The following is a 24589-nucleotide window of genomic DNA, read 5'->3' on the forward strand; positions in this document are numbered from 1 at the left end:
TAGAAGTTGTATTGACTGGAATTTAGTACAAACGTTGGAAAAAAAAAATCAGGGTTGATTTTGTAAATGTGCAGCAAACCGGCTCTCTCTACCCTTCGAGCTGAACAATAGGTAGTCCTAACCCTTTCCCACAATCGACTCAGAGAAATATAAATACCTCAAAAGAGATATCAGATTTTCCACCGAAAATTCATATGGAGGATGATATATCCACATTAAATATAGCTGTGTTGCTGGATAAAATCTTATTTTTCTACAAGACAGTGAGGTGATACCCAGATAAGACTATAGGCACAGGTGGGATGGACATTGACTGTGTTCATCACAGGTATCCCGGAAGACTTAATACAACTGACCTAATCACCAACAAACTCACACACACACGCAAACACACACATACAAACAGAGACGGACACACAAAAATACACATGTACTGAAGTGAAACAGTATTACACAGATGCTTACAATTCTTGACTTACAAGAAGGCTGAGTTCTTATACATGTATATCATCGCTGGGGTGACAAGACCCTGTATCTGAAATTTTGGTGAAAATTACTTTTTTGGATTAATGGTCAAATAATGGTTTAAGTGATGTCCTGTCCAAATCCCAACTGTCTTACTCTAAAAATGAAGCCACCACAGCATGTCAAAGGAAAGGCTGTCCCATTCACTATAGTGCTTTGGCTGCCACGTTTTTTGACTCTCCAGAACATTTGAAATTTTGTAAATATGAGGTCTTGTCGACCCAGCGACGATATATGTCTCACACCCATTTTTTTTTTTTTTAATCCCCAAACATAAAAATTTACAGACCAGAAACTGCAAAGTCCCTTCAATCTCACACTGGAAACCATTTACACTAATTACTGTTTAATGTCTATGTCCCATAAATATTGAATATTGCTGACTGTCTTTTATAAATATATGCTCTTTCAACTGACAGTAAATAAATATCACACCATGCAAGTCATTAGTACTATTTGATTGTCACTAATAACATAACACATAATTGTCTACTGACCTGAGCAATAAGCACCGACAGTGTGTTACTGTTACTATCTCACAGCAACCTGCCATTCACGTACAAAAATAGAGAAATTTGAGGGGTACCTCATGGAGTACAAATTGCACAATTAGTACGAGTCACTGGAAGAGCATGTTCAGGAGTGGAATGTATGGTGAGATGTTGATCCACATAGTCTTGCCTCCAGATACCTCAATTAACTGCAAAGAAAATACACACAAAAAGAACAGAATAGAGAAATGGGTGTTTCTTTGCTACAGTTTTGCTATGTTAAAATCAAATCTGAAATATATATATTAGGTATATAAGTATACATTGGATGAAAAATCATCATGGAAAATTGGATGATCTGCAAAAGAGTTATGAAGATTTAAAGTTTTGTTAAATCGAAGAGCCAAATATGGGCCATTATGACAAGAAGATAAATAGCACTAACATTAGCAGGAAGCCAATGTCATATACTGTATATATTTGCACGAGTATATATGAAACTCTACATTATGGGCATGGGTGCATCATTTTGAAGGAATATTCAACTCTCAAAACAAAATGTTGTGAAATGGTTTTCATTTTAAGACCCCCCCCCCCCAAAAAAAAAAAAAAAAAATCAATAGCAGTCATAATCCTCATCTCTTAACATCTGTTTTCCCACTGTGTCATTTCAGATGTTTCATCCTTGTATGGTCTTTTTCAGGCTGCCCAAATCAGTATGAGATATGAAATACCAAACCAGTTTGACTTGATTTGTCTGCCTGGTTAGCTGTGAAATGGATGGTGTGCCCACTGCCACGCACATCTATGTCGGCAAGTTTTCAAATGACATTGAACAAACCTTCTGTTGCCTGGACCGGTTGACCGGAGCGCTGAAGACAAAGCCGTCGGGACAAGCGCTGGGATGACCGTAGCTTGTGGCCACCCCCAGTGTCCATTCATCCGGATTTTCAGTCTTGACACAAGCTGAAGGCAATTTGGTTGAGCAAGTCAAAGAAGTGTACCATCTGTAATCAACTCCACTAAAATGAGACAGAGAACAACAAAAAAATGAAAATAAAATTACACTAAGTTTGATAGAATACAACCAATTAAGATATTTTCCTGTCATAGCACATCAATTTTCAATTTTCTTGACCAACCAAGCTGAATACAATACAATCTTTCAAAATATTTTCCCGTCACAACAAATCAATCATAATGCAGGTCTGCCAACATTCCCACATCCAAATTAGGGAGATTCCACACAGTAATCAGGGAGATGTCTGTGTGTTACATGCATTCCATGGGGCAAAAATAATTCCCAAATCAGGGAGATCTTAATATTCTCTTATTTAGAAATGAACAGATTATGACATTTTCAGGGAGACTCCTGCTTCTTGACCCAGACGATTGGCCAGGGATGCAAACACAAGGTTTGGGAGAGACAATGAAGATGTTTGAGTTGCTCAAAAAGGGTCGAACTCGCTGGTTTACTGTATCTTGTTTTGCGTGTCATAGTGCATTATAGTTTATCAAGCATATTATCAAATGGCTTCTTTCGGTTACTTGTCAGGTGGACTTAACTCAGCGAGGTCAACACACATTTCAAAAACCCTCCTGAGAAATTTAAGTATTTAAAACAAAACACTTTCATCACCATTTAAGCACTGTCTAAGGGTGATAAGGAATAGATTGGCATATGATTGAAAACAAAAAAATTCTATATGCTTGACAGAAACAGAACAAGTCACTGCTGGAGTGGGGTTCTGTTAATGTCATATATATATAGCAAGTTTGATTTTTTGCTTTGTTTTTTGTGAATTGGTACCTCCCTTACAATTTTGCGATCATAGAGTAAAGTAATTAACAGAGAAATGTAAAAGTGCATGTTGCATTTATGTTTGGATAAGAATCCTGTTGTTAAATTCACAGTTCGCACTCAACTCACAAAATTTGCAAGAATAAAACTTCTACGAATTATATGGTGTATACAATACCATACAGGTCTGGTAAATGATACACTCTGTTACACATTCGTGAAGTTTGACAGTGTCCCTGAGAATGAATATGTCCATACAGAGAACTTTCTTGATGGCAAAGTATGCCACTCTGAAGATTGATTTTACACACTATGAAGATATTTCAAAAGTGTGTCTCACCTGAGGAAGACACAAGAAGCCTTGGAAAGTGACCTGCTTGGCTGGCCTTCCGCCCATGTCCACACAGCTGTCCGAAGGAGCATGGGACTGACCTGGTCAGCTGCTGGGTACTGGACACTGGGTGGGGTGAAAGAGAGATGGGTGTCTGAATTTGGTAGACTGATCACAGTGTAGGCAGGCAGTGTATCAAAACAAGACAGTGGTACACTGCGTTGTGGGATATCATGTCAGCAAATTCATATACAAAAAGAGCTTGCTGATAGATGGACCTACATGTATATCAATGTATGACCTAACAGTGAAACCTTACAGAGGGAGCCAATAGTCATAGAGTAACCCGTCATGATTCATCAGTTTGAATTTTTGATGAGACTGCTACTTTCATAGATTCTAGGAAGAAGTGCACACCCAAATGTGTAATATAATGGGCGGATATGTTGAAACAAGTAGTGTGAAATCTGAAAGAAAGGGAAAATTGGAAATAACACACCCCAGAAGCTGTTTTTGTAACATGTAGTTGATGAGGAGCTGTAAACAATCCATATTGAGTTGAACTCTGTTTGTTTGTAGGCACCATGCAGAGAAATTTCACTTGTGGTGATTCCCCCCCCCCCCCCCCCCATAACGGAGAAAACACAAGCATGCATTCGGGGAAACTTACCCACATTTCATGAACTCTGTAAAGTCCAAGATCACCCCAGTTTGTTTTGGTCCATTCCACAATGGCCTGATTGAGGAGGAAAAAAAAAGAGAGAAAGGTTGGAATGAGCTGTCCCATGGACATTGTACAATGTCCATCTTTCCTTTACAATTTCCTTGGAGCATAATCACAAATGAACGCAATTACGAAAACATAAAATACCAGCATATCCTATTGTCTTCTATTATTGTGGTGAATATCAAATATCAATTTTATCTGCAAGGGGATGTGTTCTTGGCTCACAAAATTTGGCCTCATTCATGAGTTTCCTGTTACAGACTGGAAGTCAAGGCTTCTGTTTTCTTTTTCTAATGAGGAATCTGAAATGGTATAGCATTCGTCTGGGTTCATTCAACAAACACAGAAAACTAATGTTACCCCTATGAAAACTAACTTACCCATAATTTGTGCTATCACAGTAGAACCTCAGGGGAGATGAAACATGACATCCTCCACATTCTGGGTAAGGGGTGAACTGTAGCATTGAGGGGAAACCATGGCAACAGAAATCATGAGATGAGAGAAGATCAAACATCATGGAGAATATTTCCTTCTGTGAAAACACTGCCTGATGAAAACATTTATATACAAGCAACACACAATGTGATTGCTTAAATTTTCCGTAGTGTTTTTATAACCAACACGCACTGAAATACAACTGTAAAGCTGCTGATTCACTTTGCAACTGCTGGCAATATAAACTGGATATTAGAATATGAGCGAAGAAAATCGCTATCAGCATGAAGTGTCCCACCTGCAAGTGTCAGCTGAATAACGTCTACAGGGTAGGTCGTATGTCCAACGAACACGAGACTTTCAATTTATTGTTAAAAACGAAGTCGGCTACTACACATTGTGAACTTGTAATGAATGACAATTAATTTGCTTGTCTTATTCTTCTTCACGCTTTCAGGTTCAGAGCCAAGGAAGAAAGATATCTGAATCATGTTTCCAGTGCAACAAGAGGAAGTGCAAACAGAAGAAAAATCAAGTGCCAATCCGGAAAGGTACTTGGTTTAACCAGAGCAATGTGAGTCTGCGCCGCAGTCTTCTTCTTGTGTATTGTTTCATTCACAAACTGCCACATACCAGAGCGGTTCACAAGACTTCCATCTCCTCCAGAGATTCTACCGCAGAAAGTGAACACAGTGAAACAGATGTAGAGACGGCTGCGGATACTCCTTCCACTCCTTCTTCTTCAACTCCTTCTACATCAAGTTCATCATCTTCCATATCTTTATCTGCATCAATTTCCGTTTCTGAAACTGCATCAATTTCTTCGCGTAGCTCTAGCTCTAGATCTAAAGGAGTTGTCACAATGAGCAGGGGGACTGTCAGTGACTACTACAACTACTGCAGAGAGGCGAGTCAGAGGGCTGTTCTCAACAAGCTCCAGTGCAACTCGCCCATTGGTGGACCAGGTAAAGTCATCGAGATCAACGAATCGAAATTTGGAAAACGCAAATACAACAGAGGGAGACCGCTTGACAGAGAGTGGGTATTTGGGAGGATGTGTAGGGATACCAAAGAACTCTTCCTTGTTCCATTACCGGACAACAAAGAGGGATCGAGCGATGCTAGAACCACTCGTCATCACGCATATTTAACTGGAACTACCATTGTCAGGGACTGTTGGAAGGCATACAACCAACTAGGAACACAAGGATTTCACCATCTAACCGTTAATCATTCATTACATTTTGTTGATCCCGTTTCAAAGGAACACACGAAAAACATCGAAGGACTGCGGTGGCAAATCAAGCATGAACTATCTGAAATGCACACCCGCAAAGATAAGTTGGGGCTTCACCTCGTCGAATATATGTGGAGGCAGTACCACAGAGTAGAGGATATCTTTACCACCTTTCTTTCTGATGCAGCTGAACTGTACCCTCCCAAGGAGTAGACAACCGAACCTGGTAAGTTCATTATATTGTATTTCTCTCAACTAATTTAGTTATAAACACATATAACTACAAAATATAAGTGCTCAGATATTTTTTTTTTTTTAATTTTAGTGGGGGGTACATACGTATGGAAGTCTAGCCTACCTTTATAACTGCTGATAATAACAAATACTCAACAAGGTTACGCTTCTTCCACTTGTGGTGAGAACTAATTTTCATTATTTACCAAAATAAATTCCTATACAGGTACCAGTATAAAATATGTCTCAGTTTGTGAAATCATGTGCAGGCTATCTCAATTGTAAGCAAGCTAATTTGTAGACAAAGTGCATGTTTATTGTTATCTGCATGGTTATTGGGTTGTTATTGTTCCATTCCCTAGCATGATGCAGTGTAAAGACCTGACACATATTAACATGAGACACGCTGAGCACTACTATGCCGTGGTGTGCAAACATTGTCAATTCCAAAGGATCAATACCACAACTGAATGACAAACTCACCTCATTCCTGATGGCTTCTGTCCAGTATCCTTTTTGAATGTAGAGTCCTCCATGGGTGTAATCCCCATCGGTTGCAATTAAGACTGTTTTCTTCATCTGTGAAAGGAGAATTCCACAAGATCCTTAATGTATTGACAGATGTAAACTGAAGGATACGGGTGGTATAATTTCAGTGAATTAGAACATATAAAAAATAGGAAGAATATGAGCCTTTATTCATTATTTACAAGGTCTGTTGTAGCACCCTTTGCACTTCATAAGAACAGTCTCAGTTTTAAAACATGATATTCTCCTTCTGTCCCACTGTTCATTTGCATGACTTTTGAAGTAACATTGATTTCACATAATTATACTCATGTTATTAATGATCATGTCTATTTCTATGATGCACCATTGCCTATCTCACCTGTCTCATTTCTCTTAGAGTTGGCCATCTTCCAAGAATCTTTAGATCATCAGGGGTGAAGACTCTGTCCCCCAGATAATCCCTGATTGGCCCATTGATTAGGTCATCATGGCCACTAGTGTGATATTCACCATCCTGGAAAGAAAAATGAAAAAGATAGAGGGAATTAATATCATTAAGACGATTAAAAAAAAACAAGAGACCCGCGGGTCTAGCGCTCACCTGAGTATCGCAAGTTCACCTTTCACGCAGTCACTAATCTAAATTATTCACAGCTCTACCAAAATTTGACCAGGCATTCTCAAGTAGAAGATGAAAATGTACAATAAGGGCCCAAATTTTTTTAAGATTCCTAATTATTGGGGATTGGGGCCCCCTGGGGCCCTCTGGGTGGGGCATGGTGCCCATTTTGATAAATTTAGATCCTGACCCCCTAGGGATGCTACCTGCCAAGTTTTACGAAAATCCATCATGAGGTTTTCAGGAAGAAGATGAAAATGTACAATTCAGGCCCCCATTTGGACCTTCCCAACCACCCCCCCCCCCTGCCCCCAAGAGGGGCACCCCTGGATCTCCTATGAACAAACTCAAAACTACAGTCATTAATATACTCACTCATAGTATTATCTTAGCTCTATAACTTCTGATTCCAAAGATTTTTAAAGATTCCTTCATTTTGGGGGTTTGGGCCCCCTGGGGGCCCCCTGGGTGGGGCATGGTGCCCATTTTAACAAATTGAGATCCTAATCCCTTAGGGATGCTACCTGCCAAGTTTGGTGAAAATGGGTCATGGGGTTCTAAAGAAGAAGATAAAAATGTACAATTTAGGCCCCATTAGGACCCCTCCTCACCCCCCTCCCCTGGGTCCCAAGGAGGGCACCCCTGATTCTGCCATGAACAAACTTGAAACTACAGTCATCAATGTACTAACTCATAGTATTAACTTAGCTCCATCACTTCTGGTTCTAGAGAAGAACATCTTTAAAGATTCCTTAATCTTTTTTTTTTTTTTTTGGGGGGGGGGGGGGGGTTTGCCCCCCTGGGGGCCCCCTGGGTGGGGCATGGTGCCCATTTTAACAAATTGTGTTCCTAACCCCCTAGGGATGCTACCTGCCAAGTTTGGTGAAAATGGGTCATGGGGTTCTCAAGAAGAAGATGAAAATGTACAATTTAGGCCCCATTAGAACCCCTCCCCACCCCCTCCCCTGGGTCCCAAGGGGGGCACCCCTGATCCTGCCATGAACAAACTTGAAACTACAGTCATCAATGTACTAACTCATAGTACTAACTTAGCTCTATCACTTCTGGTTCTAGAGAAGAAGATTTTTACAGATTCCTTAATTTTGGAGGGTTTGGGCCCCCTGGGGGCCCCCGGGCCGGGGTATGGTGCCCATTTTAACAAATTGAGTTCCTAACCCCCTAGGGATGCTACCTGCCAAGTTTGATGAAAATCGGTCCTGGGGTTTTCAAGAAGAAGATGAAAATGTAAAAAGTTTACGCACGACGCACGACGGACGCCGGACGAAGGGCGATTGCAATTATAGCTCACTTGAGCCTTTGGGTCAGGTGAGCTAAAAACCCTCTCTTATATCCATCAATGTTGCAAAGCTCTGTAATTTCATTAGAATGGATTGGGAAGAGAGCAAGCTGAAACTGGGATTGCTTGGTTTACGCTGCAAAAAAAAAAAAGCCATCGGCTCCAATTCGCAAAAAAAAAAAAATTCATGCCACAAAAAATATCTTACTTTACAATACAATAATGAGTAAGTTGATACATGCTCTTTCCATTTGATACATGTAATGTAATTTGTGTAATAGTAAAAGGATATTCTCTCACCTCAAGGTATATACGAATCACCTTCTTGTCATTCTCTGGTCGATGAACCCACTCTCCTATCTCTTTCATGCCATCTTCAAACAACCTGTCCACTGGTCCACAAACTAAATGGCTCATGCGTATCTTGGAGGAAAAAGATTCACAAACAAAATGCAGCATAAATCAGCTGAAACTTTGCCATTCTGATTGCAATAGCTATCTATTCAAAGGAGCCATTGTGATTCCGTAGACTATCAATCTGACCATGGACCTATCCATGATCTGACTGAGGCTTGTGGTTCAAGTTCCCTGGCTTCAGGGGTTAAATGCTCCTAGGCAAGGCACTTTATCCTCATTGCCTAGCACTTCACAGGGGACATACAGCCGCTCGGCCCCATGCTTGCCTGCTTGCTGACAGGCATTCACTGCTTTCTTCTAAAGTACAAATCCTAATACCATTAGAAAAAAAAAATCATTTCACTAAATTTGATAAAGAAGCCTCCAAAGATTGATTAAAACCCCAACAAGTACATGGAAACATTACATGATAGTACAATGTTTTTAAATACAGACAGTGTTAAGTTCTGTTTAGTCATCCTTCAGACAGTATGACTTCATATTTAAATAGATACTTGAGGGTGATTTCCATAGAATCAACATGGCTTCCAAATATATTTTCAGCTGATGAGTTTGCACTGGTGTGTGGACATATGCTTAATGAGACATATTCATCCCATCAGAAAATATTGTTAGCCCTGAAAGGAAAATCTAAAAATATATTTTTGTCATCCCATCTTCACACAAAGTTGCAGTTTGTTTTAAACTGAACTAATGCTGTCCTTGAACATCTGTTATCTTGTTTATAAATTGGTACAAATTAAGAGGACGAGTCCAGAGTATACTCGGGCAAGTGTCTATGGGAAATGCGTGTTGTAGCACAATCAATCTGTCATCAACGGGTTAAGAAGTTCTTTGCGTCAAGTTGATATACAATGTAGTTGGAAGACGGTTTGTAAAGATGGCTGCTACTTGTAGAATGCGTATAAACTGAGGGAGTTCTCATAGACGCCGAATTAAGATACAATATGATTGAAAGGAGATGGGTCATTTCCTTCATTGTCAAACCAGAATGTCATACGATGATTGAGAACTGCACTGAACAAATATTCCCGACTGACTGCGAGTCCTTTCTACATTTTTGTGTACACTTTGCTCACAGCTCTAAGCATTTGGGATGGTTACAGAGAAACTACAACATCGAGTGATCAGGTAAATTAACTGTCTAAAAGCTCCAGCAATGTGATGTATTATTTGTCTCTCAAAAATATGTGACCTAGATTGACCAAAATGGCAGTCTGACCTATAAAGACTCTAATATCTGAAGTTAACTTAAGGGGAATTTCAGTCCAGAAAAAAGTTAGTCTGAAAAGAAAGAGTAAAAAACAACAGTGAAAATTTGGTCAAAATTGGATAAAAGATGTGGAAGTTATGAAATTTCAAATATTCACAATTTTTTGCGAAATAGTTCTCAAACAGTTGATATGAATATGTACAAAAAGTGAGCTAATGATGTCATCACCTTACAATTTTCCACTGATTGTGTACAAAAATATTGAGAATTGATCTTTTTTTGCTACGAAAGTGTAAATATGTTATTCCTGGTTACATAATTTTAGAATTATGAGCAGTCAGATATATTAGGATTATGCGACTGGGCATAACTGCATCTGAACAAAAACTTGGAAATTTTCAAAATTTTATGTACAAACTGTATGGCACGTTGTGAGGGGATGACATCAATTGCATATTCAGATCGACTCTTCAAGAATGGTTCTGTGAAATTTAGTGACACTTCACAATTTGATAACTTCCCTTGTTTTCATCTGACACTGATCAATTTTTTTATTGATTTGCTCAGACACTTTTACTCTTTCTTTTCAGATGAACATCTTACTGGTCCAGATTTCTTCTTTAATGCCTCTGGCTGTACAGTATCATGTCAAGATGTGACTCCAGAAAGAGTTGCCATAAAGATGGAAAACTTTTACCCTTTATGGAACATTCTCCTACCTTCTTAAAACACCACCATACATCAATCTCCAGTGCCCTGATGCCCATGTTGAGCATGTCGGTAAGACTGAACTCCTGATTGGCCAGATCCAAACAGTCTCTACTATAGGGCGGGGGCCAGGGGCAGTTGTCTGCAACTGAACATTCAGTAAAGGAAAGATGGATGGTGAAAGATTGGATTTTCATGATCCTGTAACTCTGCAAAGTTAGAATATGCTTGGCCCAAGACAGTACTTTTTGGTTATGGTATGGGAAATTATCATATCATCAAATAGTGAAGGAGCCAAGGTTAACATCTTTATACAGACTATGAATAAACTAGAAATGTCGCTTTGGCGACTGGTATGCCTCCGCCATAATGCATGATTTTCCCAATAGGTCTAGATAGTACATGTGGACAATATGTGATTACATTTTCACAAAATTGGCAAAATATTAAAATGACAAGTTTGTCACAAATGTGTTGAATGTTCACCTTCCTTGACCTAGGTTTAATTGGATGAATAGGAGAGCATGTATCTAGGGATTTAAGGACTTAAACTCGATTTTGACCAATTCATACATTTAGGCATTGAGTAATTTTCAAGGTACAGGTGTGGAGAAAAAGTGCAATTTCTGAATTGAATAGTAAATTGTTACCATTTTCATCTGGCCCTTGACCCTAAAATTCATAAGATAATCACTTTCAGGTAGAACATGCATAATATGTACTAAGTTTCAAGATAACTTGAGCCACTTCCGAGATATGGAGAAAAAAGTTACTTCAGCACTTTCACTTGATCTTTCACCTTTCGACCTTTGAGGCAAAAAAAGAAGAAAAAAAAAACTTTCAAGATAATTTCTATTAGGTTAATCATGTATGCATACACCAAGTGTAAAAAAAAAATAACCCTGCTGGCATTGCATGATAGGAGGGAAATTGTAAAATTTTGAAGTGTTGCACTTGACCTTTGACCCCTGACCTTTGACCCCCATGAACCCTACATTCTCTAGATAATCACTTCCAGTCAGTATATGTATATACTATGTTCCATGAAGATACCTTGAGCAATTTTCCAAGGTATGGAGAAAAAAAAAAGTTTTAATATTTTTACTTGACCTTTTGACCTTTGACCTTTGACTTCATGACCCAAACTTTCACCAGAGAATCTTAATTGGGTAATACATGTATACACTAAGTTTCAAGAAAATATCTTCAGGCATTCAATAGATATGGTGGAAATAGTGAAATTTTATGTATTTGACCCTGACCTTTTGACCTTTGACCTTTGACCTCATGACCCATACTTTCACCAGAGAGTCTTAATTGGGTAATACATGTATACACTAAGTTTCAAGAAAATATCTTCAGGCATTCAATAGATATGGTGGAAATAGTGAAATTTTATGTATTTGACCTTGACCTTTTGACCTTTGACCTTGAGCATGTGCACCCAAAAGTTGATAGGCACAACTTCACCCCCTAATACACATACATGCCAAGTTTCATTAGGATACCTCAACAGGTTTTGATAGTTACCTTGTCCACAAAATTCATTACGGACGGACGGAAGGACGGACGGACAGACGGACGGACGGACGGACGGACAACCCGAAAACATAATGCCTCCGGCACCACTTCGTGGCGGAGGCATAAAAACCTCTTTTTCCCCCAAATATCAGTCAATCATTTAACTTGCTAACTGAGCTAATGATGATAGCATTTGTTAATTTTTTTCTTTCATAAGCATTTGCCAAAGGTGCACTGGAAATTACTTGCTTTGTCATTATTACATATTCTCCTGGAATATAACTCAACATTTTTTCCTGAAGAATTTAAAATTTAATTGCATGTGGTCAATTTGAGTGCATGAATGTCAATGATGTCATGATCATGTCACTCAGATAACTATTACCATGTTCAGATGGAAATTGCTGTTAAACCCACCACTGGCATTCAAATATTTGCAACTTTCACAACTTGATTCTGGGTGCTGGCATAATACTGAGGACACACAGTGTGAGACCTTAACCTCCAGTCAGCAGCTGATGGGTGTATATGCTCCATTTCACAAAACTGGCATCGTATTATTCTACTGATAAATATCATTGTGAATGTATGGCTGATATTACATTTGACAAGTCTGTAAATATACTGCAACAAATCCTAGGGCAGCATATCTAGAGATTTAAATCTCTAACAGTACATCCATTATTTTATCTCTAAGTTGCAATGTATCTCAACTTCCCTGAGAGCTGGGAATAAATCCTAAACAAAACTTATTGTTTATCTATGTATTCATAACCTGCAGTAATTTGTGACTCTAAATGCAGGCACCTGAAAATTTAGGCATTTGTTTTCTTAATGGTGCATTTACATAATGTTAACTGATACAAATGTCTATAAAAGGGATTGCAGTTTTAACAGAAAACAATGTCTATATAATCTTCTAACTTACCTCCACATGAGTCTGCTCTGTTGTTATATGCATTGTGTGCCTGTAGAGAAAGATATTGATAAATTGTGATAATATTATGAAAACATAAGCACATAGCATGCAATGAGTTGTGCTTGATAAATATAAAAATAGATGCGAAAACACTTGACAAATGTGTGCACACCAATCAGAGACTAGTGAGGTGATGACATCATCGCAGGAGATGATTGCCATATATTTTTTCTATTTGATTTCAGTTGGTTTTTTTTTTTTTCAATTTCTACCATTTTGGTCATTTGATTAAACTTCTTGATGAACATGCAGTAGAATTGCACTTGAATAACCACTTTAATATGGCAGATAAAATCACTTTGAGCACAATGACATGATGCAATAACACTATGTATAAAATACAACACCCATTTTCACATCATCTATTATACTGCCTATATGCCAAATATTCTGTTGGTTTTTTTTTCTCCAAAATTTTGCTAGTCGGGTGCTATTCGCGAACTAAGAAATACGCAAACATATCAACTCTGATCCCAACATGAATGTGACACATACATGCATACATTTCTCCGTTCAGCACTACTCCACAATTGCAAATTTAACCACTTGCAAAATTGTCGGGAAGTCCCAATTCGAAAAAAAGAAAAGAAAAAAAGACTTACTATTATAGTGCATACAGTAGTCAGTACTTTGTATCACCAAAGTGATTACATTGAGTGTTATGAAGAATAGCATGAGACATACAGGTTGATTCCATATGCATGTTAGAAGGCCATCTACTCACAGCAGGCATCTGAACCAGGTTGAATGGCTCATCAATCTGGATCAAGGGAAGACAATCAAAGAATAAAACATGCTTTATGGGTAATGATTTCAGAGGCTGGCTCAAGTTTCTGTACATCAGTGATGTCCTAAATGCATGCTGCATAAGAGGTTACCACTAAGTATGCATATTGACAAAACACATTTAAGTACATGTATAGTATTTCAGCAGAGAAAGCATTAATTGCTCCTACACCCCTAAGCTTTGGAACTGAGACATATTTAACTTCCTTTATTCAGTTACAACTACCCTCCAACAAATCAATGGGTTCAGACTCTGAGCAAAAGTCCCAATTGTATTTGTAACTAACTCTTCATGACAGTGATGAAAAATAAGAGGAAGGATCATCTGACAATTACATGCTAAATAGCAATGTAAAAAGGTTTGAAAGTCATAAATGTCATTTACGTGAAAAAAAAAACACATATGAAATCTCATCTTTTCTTTCTATTCCATTCATTATTTGTTCTTTATGCCTCTGTGAATGAATTAAAATTTCTTTCATTATCAATTACAATGAAATCATTTAAAACATTTACACATAAATAGCATCCACACATTAATGCACATATAAAGGCAATGCTGACTGGAGTGTATACACTAGCTTCTTAAACATATTTGGCACAAATGCATACTTGCCAACTCTACCGCATTTGGCGGTAGACTACCGCTTTTGAAGATTTCATTAGCATTCAAGCTAACGCTGCTCGCATAGGCATCCTGGATTCTACCGCTTTTTCAAATGAAAATGTTGGCAAGTATGCAAATGATAAAAAAAAAATACAGTTGACTGTAGAATACACTGTACGTAGCTTAATCTGAATTCAGGCTTCTTTACCATTGATTCCTATGCCTCATAACTATGAGTACATTTCAGATGTATTTTCTGGAAGTAAAAAGATGGCAGTGTCTTAGCATTGCTAGATATCCATTGTGGGTCTTAAGGCCCGGTCCCACTGGCCGACGGACACAAAGCGTATGCAGAAAGGACACAGCGGACGAGCAAAATTTCGGGGATGGCTTCATCCGCTTTCATCCGCTCCAGAAATTGACAAAATTGGCGAAAATTGGCGGTAACAGAACGGAAATAGAACGGACGTGGGTAGTATGTAGCGGGGATGCTAGACGGATGTTCATCGGAAGCCTAGCGGATGAAAGCGGATGGAAGGGGATGACAGCTCCGAAGGGGTTACCGGAGATAATTGCGAAACGGAAAAAAAGCGGATGCAGAGTGGATGCAGAGCGGATGCAGAGCGGATGTAGAGGGGATGCTTTCGAAATGCTTTATATACGAGATGCATACGCTTACATCCTTTCTATTAACGTGCTATTAACGATGTAAAGACGTTCCACGTACCATATCTTTCCTCCCTCTTTCCGTTTTTAGCTGCAGCGGATGTGAGTTGCGAGGATGCCCAGAGGATGCAGAGAGGATGCAGCGGACGTTTAAGGGATGCCGCACGGACATACAACGTTTGTTGCTCGTATGTCGCGGATTTACATCGTACACAGCGGAAAGTTCATCCGTTCTAAAAGTTTTAAGCAGCTTAAAACTTTTTGCGCGGATGAAATCACAGTGGACGGATGCACGATGGATAGAGCGGATGAAACACGTATGCGATGGGTACACAGCGGATTCGTAGCGTTTTCCAACGGATGGCAAGATTTTTTGTACGCTTTACATCCTCTTTGCATCCGTAAGTGCAGTGGGACCGGGCCTTAAAGAATAGCAAGGCGCAATCATCATAGTTTACATCTAAAAAGCACCCATACATACACACATAAACACTATTATGTAAACTCAAGCACAAAAATACACACTTTCATATCCACACACACACACACACACACACACGCAACACAATGCAAATGCACACACTCACATGCCATCACATGCACACACAAGACACACTGGCCTAGAAATCTGCTTTTCTCACTTTACCTGCAGTACTTGTTGAGTCTCTAGTGCATAACTCAGCCATGGATCTACTGGTACATGACCTTTGACACATCGCCCATATGCCGAACACTTTATGTATGAAAAAACAAAAACAAGAAAAAAAAATGATTAATTTACACTGTCAAATTGAGAAAACCTCAAAAATACGCTGCTTGAACTTCCAAGTTCATTGACCGTACCTGTCAAAATATCAAAAATCCTTCATAAAATCCACAAAAATTGCTGGATCACTACCAAAATGTAATCATCTCTTCCTTGTGTCATTCTCAACCTTTCCTGCAAGTTTCATCCAAATCTGTTCACAACTTCTTGAGTTATTTTGCACATGGACAAACAAACCAACGGTTATGAAAACATAACCTCCCTTGGCGGAGGTAACTAAAAAAGCACTAAGAGAGCACAGACCTTCACCAAGCAGCTCATTTCCACAGGTCCATGTATGCTGAAAATTACCCAGTCTTTTGTTTTTGTCAATGGCTTCCAGCTGCGCATCACCTGCCCAAGCAAAGCATGCGCTTTTTAATTTAGTGCATGCATGCAAACCTCAAATATGCACTGCTTGAACTCTCTAATGTTCACTGACCTGTTCTGCCAAAAGATTAAAAAAAAAAAAAAAAAATCCTTCAAAAATTCATAAAAATTCCTGGATCACTACCAACAGTCCCAAATCATCCATTCATGTGTCCTCATCAACTTTTCCTGGAAGTTTCATCCCAATCCGTTTACAAATTGTTGAGTTATTTTGCACACAGATAAACCAATGCCTATGAAAATATAACTTTCTTCCTTGGCGGAGGTAACAACAAAAAATGGAAAAAAAGTGAATTGATAAGTTGTACATCATCCTATTTTGAACACCCTCCCAAGTCAAGGTAACTTCACCAACATCTATTAAATAACTGTCGAAAGTGAAAAAATTGACACAAGGGTTTACCTTTTGTGCGAGCACAGAACTCATTCACAGGTTTAAAAAACACCAAAGACATTATATCACCTCCAAAGTGTGCAGAGAATGATGCTAAATAGGCATTTACTCAACAGAAGCAGCACAAAGTGCACAGTCACTCTGCTGGTACACAGATCTCATCTTTCCCTCAGTTCTTGAGTGCACTTTTCAATACAATGATCATACAATTGTAGCTGATCAAAGCATGGGGTAGCTATCCTCAAGTTTGTTTATGAAGGTAAATACTCCGATATCTGATATTTTATTTCCAAACAGACTTGTTCAAGTCACTGATTGTATTCTTTCTATATTCCTTATGTAATGGTTTGAAGAAGAAGGACATAGGTTCACAAGCACCACTCCAGTCAGGTATCACGTATTATAAAATGGATTCAAGAATGTAGCCAATTGGAAGTGCTGAAATGAGTCACGTGTGCTTGTATTAATTTCTCACTAACATGCACGGCCGACGTCACAATGTTTGCACTAGCAGTGCGCACTCAATCAGTTGTTACAAGTGCGTCGCGCGCTACTATACGTGCTGTCAATCCTGTAAACAACTTCTAGTTCGGGCTGCCGGCCGGCCTTTCTTGTGTGCATAACATGTGTGGCGTACGTATACTCTTATACGTACAGTACCAAGCGCGCCGGAACACTTCTGGTTTTGGGGGGGCAAAATCTCAACGGGGGCACATTATGTGACGATGTGAGATCCTCGGCGCGGGAGCGAAGCGAGCGGGGGGGGGGGGGGGGGGGGGGGGGGTGGAAAGGGGGATACCTCCCCCCCCCCCCCCTTGTAGGGAGGTTTTGTAAAACAGGGTATAAAAGTCGCGTTTATAGACCATTTAAAAGCAAATTTCTAAGGAATTAAACATAGTGAAAAATAATCAGTGCGAAGGGCTATGATTATTACGTACGGGAGTACATAATAATGTGATGGTGTGAGATCCTCGGCGAGGGAGCGAAGCGACCGAGCGCGGGGAGTGTGTGGGAGGGGGGATACCCCCTCCCACGGTAGGGACTTTTTGTAAAAACAGAGCATAAAAGTCGCGTTTACAGAGAATTTAAAGCAAATTTCTAGGGAATTGACATATTGAAAAAATCAGTTGGAAGGACTACGATCATAACATACGGGAGTACATTAATACTGTGATGGTGCGAGATCCTCGTCGAGGGAGCGAAGCGACCGAGCGGCCCGGGGGGAGGGTGTGGGAGGGGGGACACCCCCTCCCACGGTAGGGACTTTTTGTAAAAACAGAGTATAAAAGTCGCGTTTATAGAACATTTAAAAGCAAATTTCTAGGGAATTAACATATTGAAAAAAAAAAACAGTTGGAAGGACTATGATCTTAAAATACGGGGGTATATTATGTGATGGTGTGAGATCCTCGTCGAGGGAGCGAAGCGACCGAGCGGGGGAGGGTGTGGGAGGGGGATACCCCCTCCCACGGTAGGGACTTTTTGTAAAAACAGAGTATAAAAGTCGCTTTTATACAGCATTTTAAATTAAATTTCTGAGGCATTAAACCCAGTAAAAGAAATCACTGCGAAGGACTATGATAATAACTTATGAAGACTTTTCATTTTACTATAAGTACGGGCAGAACGAGCGAGCTACTTTCACTTTGCAATTTATCTGAAATGTACTCATTAAAAGCTTAAACATGATCGCATCGTTCGAACAATAAAAAAATATTCTTATACTGCTAGAAAGCAAAGAAGAAAATTAAAAATGTACTAAAGGTATGTTTCAGCGGGCACACTCGAGGACACGAGGCTATACACTAAATTTACTTATAAGTTACTATTAGTGTATAGATACAATAATGTTTGTTGTTAGTGTATTATAATTTTCGCCCCGTTAGGGGCGAAAATTTTTACATTTTCAGTTACGAAATTACAACATTTAGACAAGAAATATGCCTTTATTGTTCATTTTGGTCTTTAAATCAGTGATTAATTATTTGTTACAGGGGGCACTTTGGGGGGGCAAAAACTCGTTTTGCCCCCCCAACATTTTGTTTGGGGGGGCAAGTGCCACCCCTGCCCCCCCGCTTCCGGCGCCCTTGTACAGTACTTATATGTGTGCGGGATTTCCGAGTGCGACGTTGTATACCAAAACATTATGGTGAACATCAAATGAACAATTTCACGGTTCACATTAACAGCATGCAGTATCAGTGACAGTAGGCATCAGTTAACAGGCCAATAATTCAACTGAAGCACTGATACAATTGTAACACTCGCTTTTCTACAGAAATTGGCCCCGTTCTCCTTTAAAGGGACTGTACAGTACAGGTTGAGGTGGGGATTCATGTTTTGAATACCGGTATTCCCAAATGAGATAAGAAACCTCTCATGAAATACGAAAGAGCATGTAATTTTAAGAAGAATTCACTGTTTATTTGATGAAAATTGGTTTTCAAGTGGCCGAGATACCAAAAAAAGTGATAATAATAAAAGGCGACAGGCCACGCCTTTTATTAGGATCTCTTTGTTTCACCTTGTTCTTGGCCATTTCAAAACCGAATTTCATCAAATAAACTTTTGATACTCCTTAGAATTGCATGCTCTTTGACATCTCATAGAGTGGTTTCTGAATATCTCGCAAAACGTTAAAAGCTAAATCCTCACCTCAACCAGATCTGTACACACCCTTTAAGGTACAATGGGAACAACCAAACTTTGATGACACAAATCAAGTTCTTATTTTGCAACTAACCATGAAGTGGAGCGGCAGCAGGAACAAACTCCAGAATCTCTCAGCTTCCCTAAAAGCTACCTCCTCTCTCAATGACTGCCTGCTGTCTTCTGCAACTCACAAGAAGCTTCCAGTAGCAAACTTACTTCACATCAAAACCAGATACTGTATCCCTACACTTCACCCTACTGTGGACACTGTGGTTTCACAAATATAATATACATACATACAGCTATGCATATGTATCCTAACATAATGCTTCCACTCAGGAACTAGATTTCCTTTCTGCTGACGTATATTTCAGTGCACAGGCATGACACCTGTCTACAGTGAACATGCCATATTCTTGGACGTATCAATTTGCATCCCTACCAGACAAGATGGTATGCAGAAATGTACACAACCAAGGAGGCAACTCTGGGCACATACCAAGAATGTCAAACCTGTCACTCCACATTTCAAAAAAAAAAAAAAAAAAGAAATCACACCGCAACACTTTAAGAATGTAGCACAAAAAGAACATTTACCTTGGTGCATTTCGCTTCTCTGCTCAGTTTGTCACAAGCCTGGTCATCATTCCCTTTAATTTCTGGGAAAAAAAGCAAGCGAAGCTAGAGCAAAGAATACACTGAACATACCCAATCTAACTCCCTTTAATATCAATTGTTACAAAACAATTCAAAAGGAGTGTATATCTTCACATTACATTCACTCTGGTTATACTGAATGCATCATCTTTAAAGGAAACTAAAAATAAAACCCAAATTTTAATGTGGATTGAATTAATATTTGGGTTTTGGTTTCCTTTAATTCATGCACAGATGAGATAAATGATAAAATAACCATTACAGAACACTTTAATAGTTTTACACAATTGATATAATTGCCTTATATTTGCTGCTAACTCATGGCACTTCTCCTTTTTCAGTAGTCAACCCTAGTATTAAAATATTAAACTAAATTAAGACCCATTTATGGGTGAACCTACATTGGGTCTAAGGCAATTACCCCCTGGACAATTACCCTGGACCCTTCCCCCTTCCCTCACCATAATCCTAATCCTGAACCTAATCCTAACCAAAACTCTAACCCTAAACCTAATCTGTACTCTACCATTATCACTAACCTGTACATTGTATTTCGCGGGGGCGGTAATTGCCCTGATTCGCCTACATCATGTTGACTTGTGTGAGATTCCTGTATGTCAATCTTTATTTCCAAACAATGAAATGGCACACCTTCAAAAATTAGTGTATCATGATTGAAACAGTTATGTTTACACCGAGAAGCTTTACTCCAACAACTGGTACCTACCTAGTTTATGCAAAGTGGATTGGACAGTTCGATTAGCTGCTAGGTTGAGGGTGGCTTCCATGTGGGCCATATGGGTGGCAGCACTGCCATCTTCAGTTGAGAGAAAAATGTTGTATCTGACCAGGTTTGTGTGTTTCACTGGTTTGATGTCTTTAATGCCCCTGAGTTGATAAGTAGTCTGCCGTGACAACATGCACAAAAGAAAAGGCACAATTAGAATCAACGGGAAAGATATACATGTGTACACAATACATATCTGGTTATCAAAGCACATCCCCCTTGTTGAAGCTCATTCACAATACAGCGCATCCAAGAAAAAACAAAACAAAAACAGAACCCTAAAACAATGGCTTATTGTGGAAAAGAAATTGAAAAAAAAAATGTTAAAAAATGAATTTTGAATGTTAAAAAAAAAATGATTCTGAGTACCACAAAATTCAATGTTCAAATCAATTGCCACATTTTTTGGCTTAAACACTCTGCACGCCAGAAAAATAGAGAGATAGACAGTTCTTAGTCCCAGAAAACCAAAACAAAACAACAGAACCCTACACTAAAGGCTTATAATTGGCTTTTGGTTTACACTCTGAACATACCAGAAAAAGAAAGGAATAGACACTTCTTGGTTTAGATTTCAGTATGTTGTAGCTTATTTAATGGTCTTTCAGAAGTCTACTTACAAAATTTTGATTGGATGACGGCATCACCTCGTAAAAAATGGATTGAAAGTAATCTTGTCAAATTTGACCAGCTTACGTGTTATCTCTATACTGGGAGTGCAGTTTTTCTGGAAATGAAAATTGACATAACTATCTTTTTCGAGCACTAGCTCACTTATGCTTTGGTGAATTTCTCCCAGATTTTAGTATGATGTAGCTGAGACTTTGGGCTATCGTAAGTGTGCCCTTTGTTTCTTCAAATGACGTCAGCATCACCTCAAAAAACTTGGTTGAAATTAAAGCTTATCTTCGATGTATTGGAATATTTCTTTCTTTCTGCAAATTTCTTTGCAATAACTCAAGAAAAACAGCCCCTATCACCCCAATATTTTGCACATGTTTAGTTCATGTCACGTACATTATTTCATTAAATAACAACTACTTGATCAGACACCATCTTGGGTATGTAAATTAGGGTCAAAGGTCATAATTGGTTCATCCTGTATCTTGGTGAATACATGTCCTATCTTTCCCATATTTTGCACACGCAAAGACCATTTGTACATGGATCATTTTATAAAATAATCACTTTTTGCTCAGACACCATCTTGGGTGTGCAAAGTTGGGTCAAAGGTCAAATATACTTCATTCTGTATCTTCTTTAGTGTATACAGAATTCGGTACCAAAGATGGCAGGTCTGACTCCCTTTTCTAAATGAGAATCCAAACATCACACAGCCAATGTCCCCTCAACACTATGATGAAACCTGTACGTTACCATTTGGATCAGGACTCAAATCATTGATTTACGAACAGATCGGATCACCTAATTTGTCAGTGTTGACAAATTCCAAGTCTAGTTACGTCTGTAACTTTTACACCACAGAGTAATAGCATTGTTAGAGTTCCACAAAGGATCGTGGGTATTAGGAGTGAGTGGCTACCATCTTGGCTACAACTCTTACTTTTCATACTTTATTGAGTTGCCTTTGGTCAATGGAGAGAGAGAGAAAGAACAGGAGGGAGCCAGGGAGAGAGAGGGAGGGAGAGAGAGGGAGAGACAGAGAGAGAAGTTTGCACCACAGTCTTATTGATGGTGGTATGTAGAAGTACTAGGAAAGAAAAAAGTAAGGTCCTGTAGAAATGGTCACAGGAGTTGAGTCATGTTATATGTCCAGTCACTAACAAGGGATTTGCCTTGCTCTGGCGAGTGGCCTTCAGTGAGCAAATGGGACGTAATTAGTCAACAAATTGTAGCTCGTTCACTTCACAGATAAAACGCTTTTACGAGCAGTTGAGATATTGTAGAACAAAGGGAAACAAAAACACTCTACATTACTGTAGTATGAAAGGAGCGTTTGCTGTCCAGTCTTCCATGTTTAGTGTAGCGGTTATAATATTGTATGTACAGTTTATATTGTTGACTCATATATTGCACTGGGATTTGTCTGGCATACTAATGTATGGAGGGTTTATGGGATGAAATGTCATTTGTCATGATGGTTCATTTCTACCCCAAATACATACTTTTATCCAAATGAGTAAATGAGTAGCATTTTGTAGCCAATGTACAATAAGGTCAAAAATCAAGGTCAAAGAAGTCAAAGGTCAAAATTCTGTGTAGAAGTTTTGAAGCCCTCACCTAGTGCCATCACATAAAGCAAACAGAATCGAAATTGGGTTAGAAATGGCGAAGGAGTAGCATTTTGTAGCAAAATGTACAATATAGGTCAAAAATCAAGGTCAAAGGTCAAAGAAGTCAAAGGTCAAAATTCTGTGTAGAAGTTTTGAAGCCGTCACCTAGTGCCATCACATAAAGCAAACCGAATCGAAATCGGGTTAGAAATGGCGAAGGAGTAGCATTTTGTAGCAAAATGTATAATATAGGTCAAAAATCAAGGTCAAAGGTCAAAGAAGTCAAAGGTCAAAATTCTGTGTAGAAGTTCTGAAGCCCTCACCTAGTGCCATCACATAAAGCAAACGGAATCAAAATTGGGTTAGAAATGGCGAAGGAGTAGCATTTTGTAGCCAATGTACAATATAGGTGAAAAATCAAGGTCAAAGGTCAAAGAAGTCATAGGTCAAAATTCTCTGTAAAAGTTTTGAAGCCCTCACCTAGTGCCATCACATAATGCAAACGGAGTCGAAATCGGGTTAGAAATGGCGAAGGAGTAGCATTTTGTAGCAAAATGTACAATACAGGTCAAAAATCAAGGTCAAAGGTCAAAGAAGTCAAAGGTCAAAATTCTGTGTAGAAGGTTTGAAACCCTCACCTAGTGCCATCACATAAAGCAAACGGAATCGAAATCGGGTTAGAAATGGCGAAGGAGTAGCACTTTGTAGCAAAATGTACAATATAGGTCAAAGGTCAAGGTCAAAGGTCACAACTGAAATTCTGTATAGAAGTTTCAAAGCTCCCATGTAGTGCTATCATATAAAGCAAACAGAATCAAAATTGGCTCATAAATGACAGAGAAGTAGCAAATTGAACATTTTGATCACACACGGACACACACACACACACACACACAGGGACACACACACGTACAGAGCCCGTTTCATAGTCCCCTGCTCGAACTCGTTCGGCTGGGACAATTAAAAGTATCCCTCAAGAAATTCAATTTCATGTTCATACTCAGACAAACTTTTAATCTTACCTTGCATTGATGATTGAAGTCCAGAATCAAAAGCTCTGCACCTTTTGCCATGAGGAAGAGTTCCCTATCTCCAAACTGTTGAAATGGATCAGGTTTTTTTCTGTAGTACAGCAGATATGCATCCATTTCATCTGCACTGTATGACATCTGGAAAGATCAAACAGACAAAGACTATCATCAGGGATGCCAAGTTCAAAAAATATTTATGAGTGAGATTTTCATAACTCGGCATCTCGGCATGCGAATGTGCGCGCGAGCGAGGGCGTGGGAGGGGTTTTTCCCCCTGTGGCCTCCCACGGTAGGGAGCTTTTTCAATTTTTAGCTCTTAATGGTGCGATCAGGTGCATACTTAAGTGACTATTTTTTACTTAATTTGAAAGACAAAAGGGAAATATACCTTCAAGTGTAACTATCACTTTAATATTTTGAGCTATGCTCATTATATAGGCCCAAGTTGCAGACTTCGCCCGATGCGTGAGAAAAATGGGTGTCATGCGTGAGATCGTGAGATGGCCCCTAAATGCTTGGAGACTTGGTAGCT

General features: G+C 39.1%; 1 protein-coding gene across 1 annotated transcript; it reads right to left on the bottom strand.

Moving 5' to 3' along the window:
- Nucleotides 1-496: 496 nt before the first annotated feature.
- Nucleotides 497-24173, bottom strand: LOC140240277 (uncharacterized protein MT2135-like). The gene is made up of 15 exons (XM_072320064.1): nucleotides 24049-24173; nucleotides 20733-20910; nucleotides 19946-20007; nucleotides 15754-15840; nucleotides 13773-13808; nucleotides 12998-13037; nucleotides 10560-10696; nucleotides 8511-8633; nucleotides 6674-6808; nucleotides 6268-6363; nucleotides 4256-4332; nucleotides 3819-3884; nucleotides 3158-3274; nucleotides 1858-2038; nucleotides 497-1225 (listed from the first exon to the last, which is right to left on the bottom strand). Exons 1-15 carry the CDS (start codon nucleotides 24097-24099, stop codon nucleotides 1145-1147), a joined length of 1467 nt encoding a protein of 488 aa, XP_072176165.1. The 5' UTR covers nucleotides 24100-24173; the 3' UTR covers nucleotides 497-1144.
- Between the last annotated feature and the right edge of the window lie 416 nt (nucleotides 24174-24589).

Source organism: Diadema setosum, chromosome 2 (genome assembly GCF_964275005.1).
Source record: "Diadema setosum chromosome 2, eeDiaSeto1, whole genome shotgun sequence".
Lineage (NCBI taxonomy): Eukaryota > Metazoa > Echinodermata > Echinoidea > Diadematoida > Diadematidae > Diadema > Diadema setosum.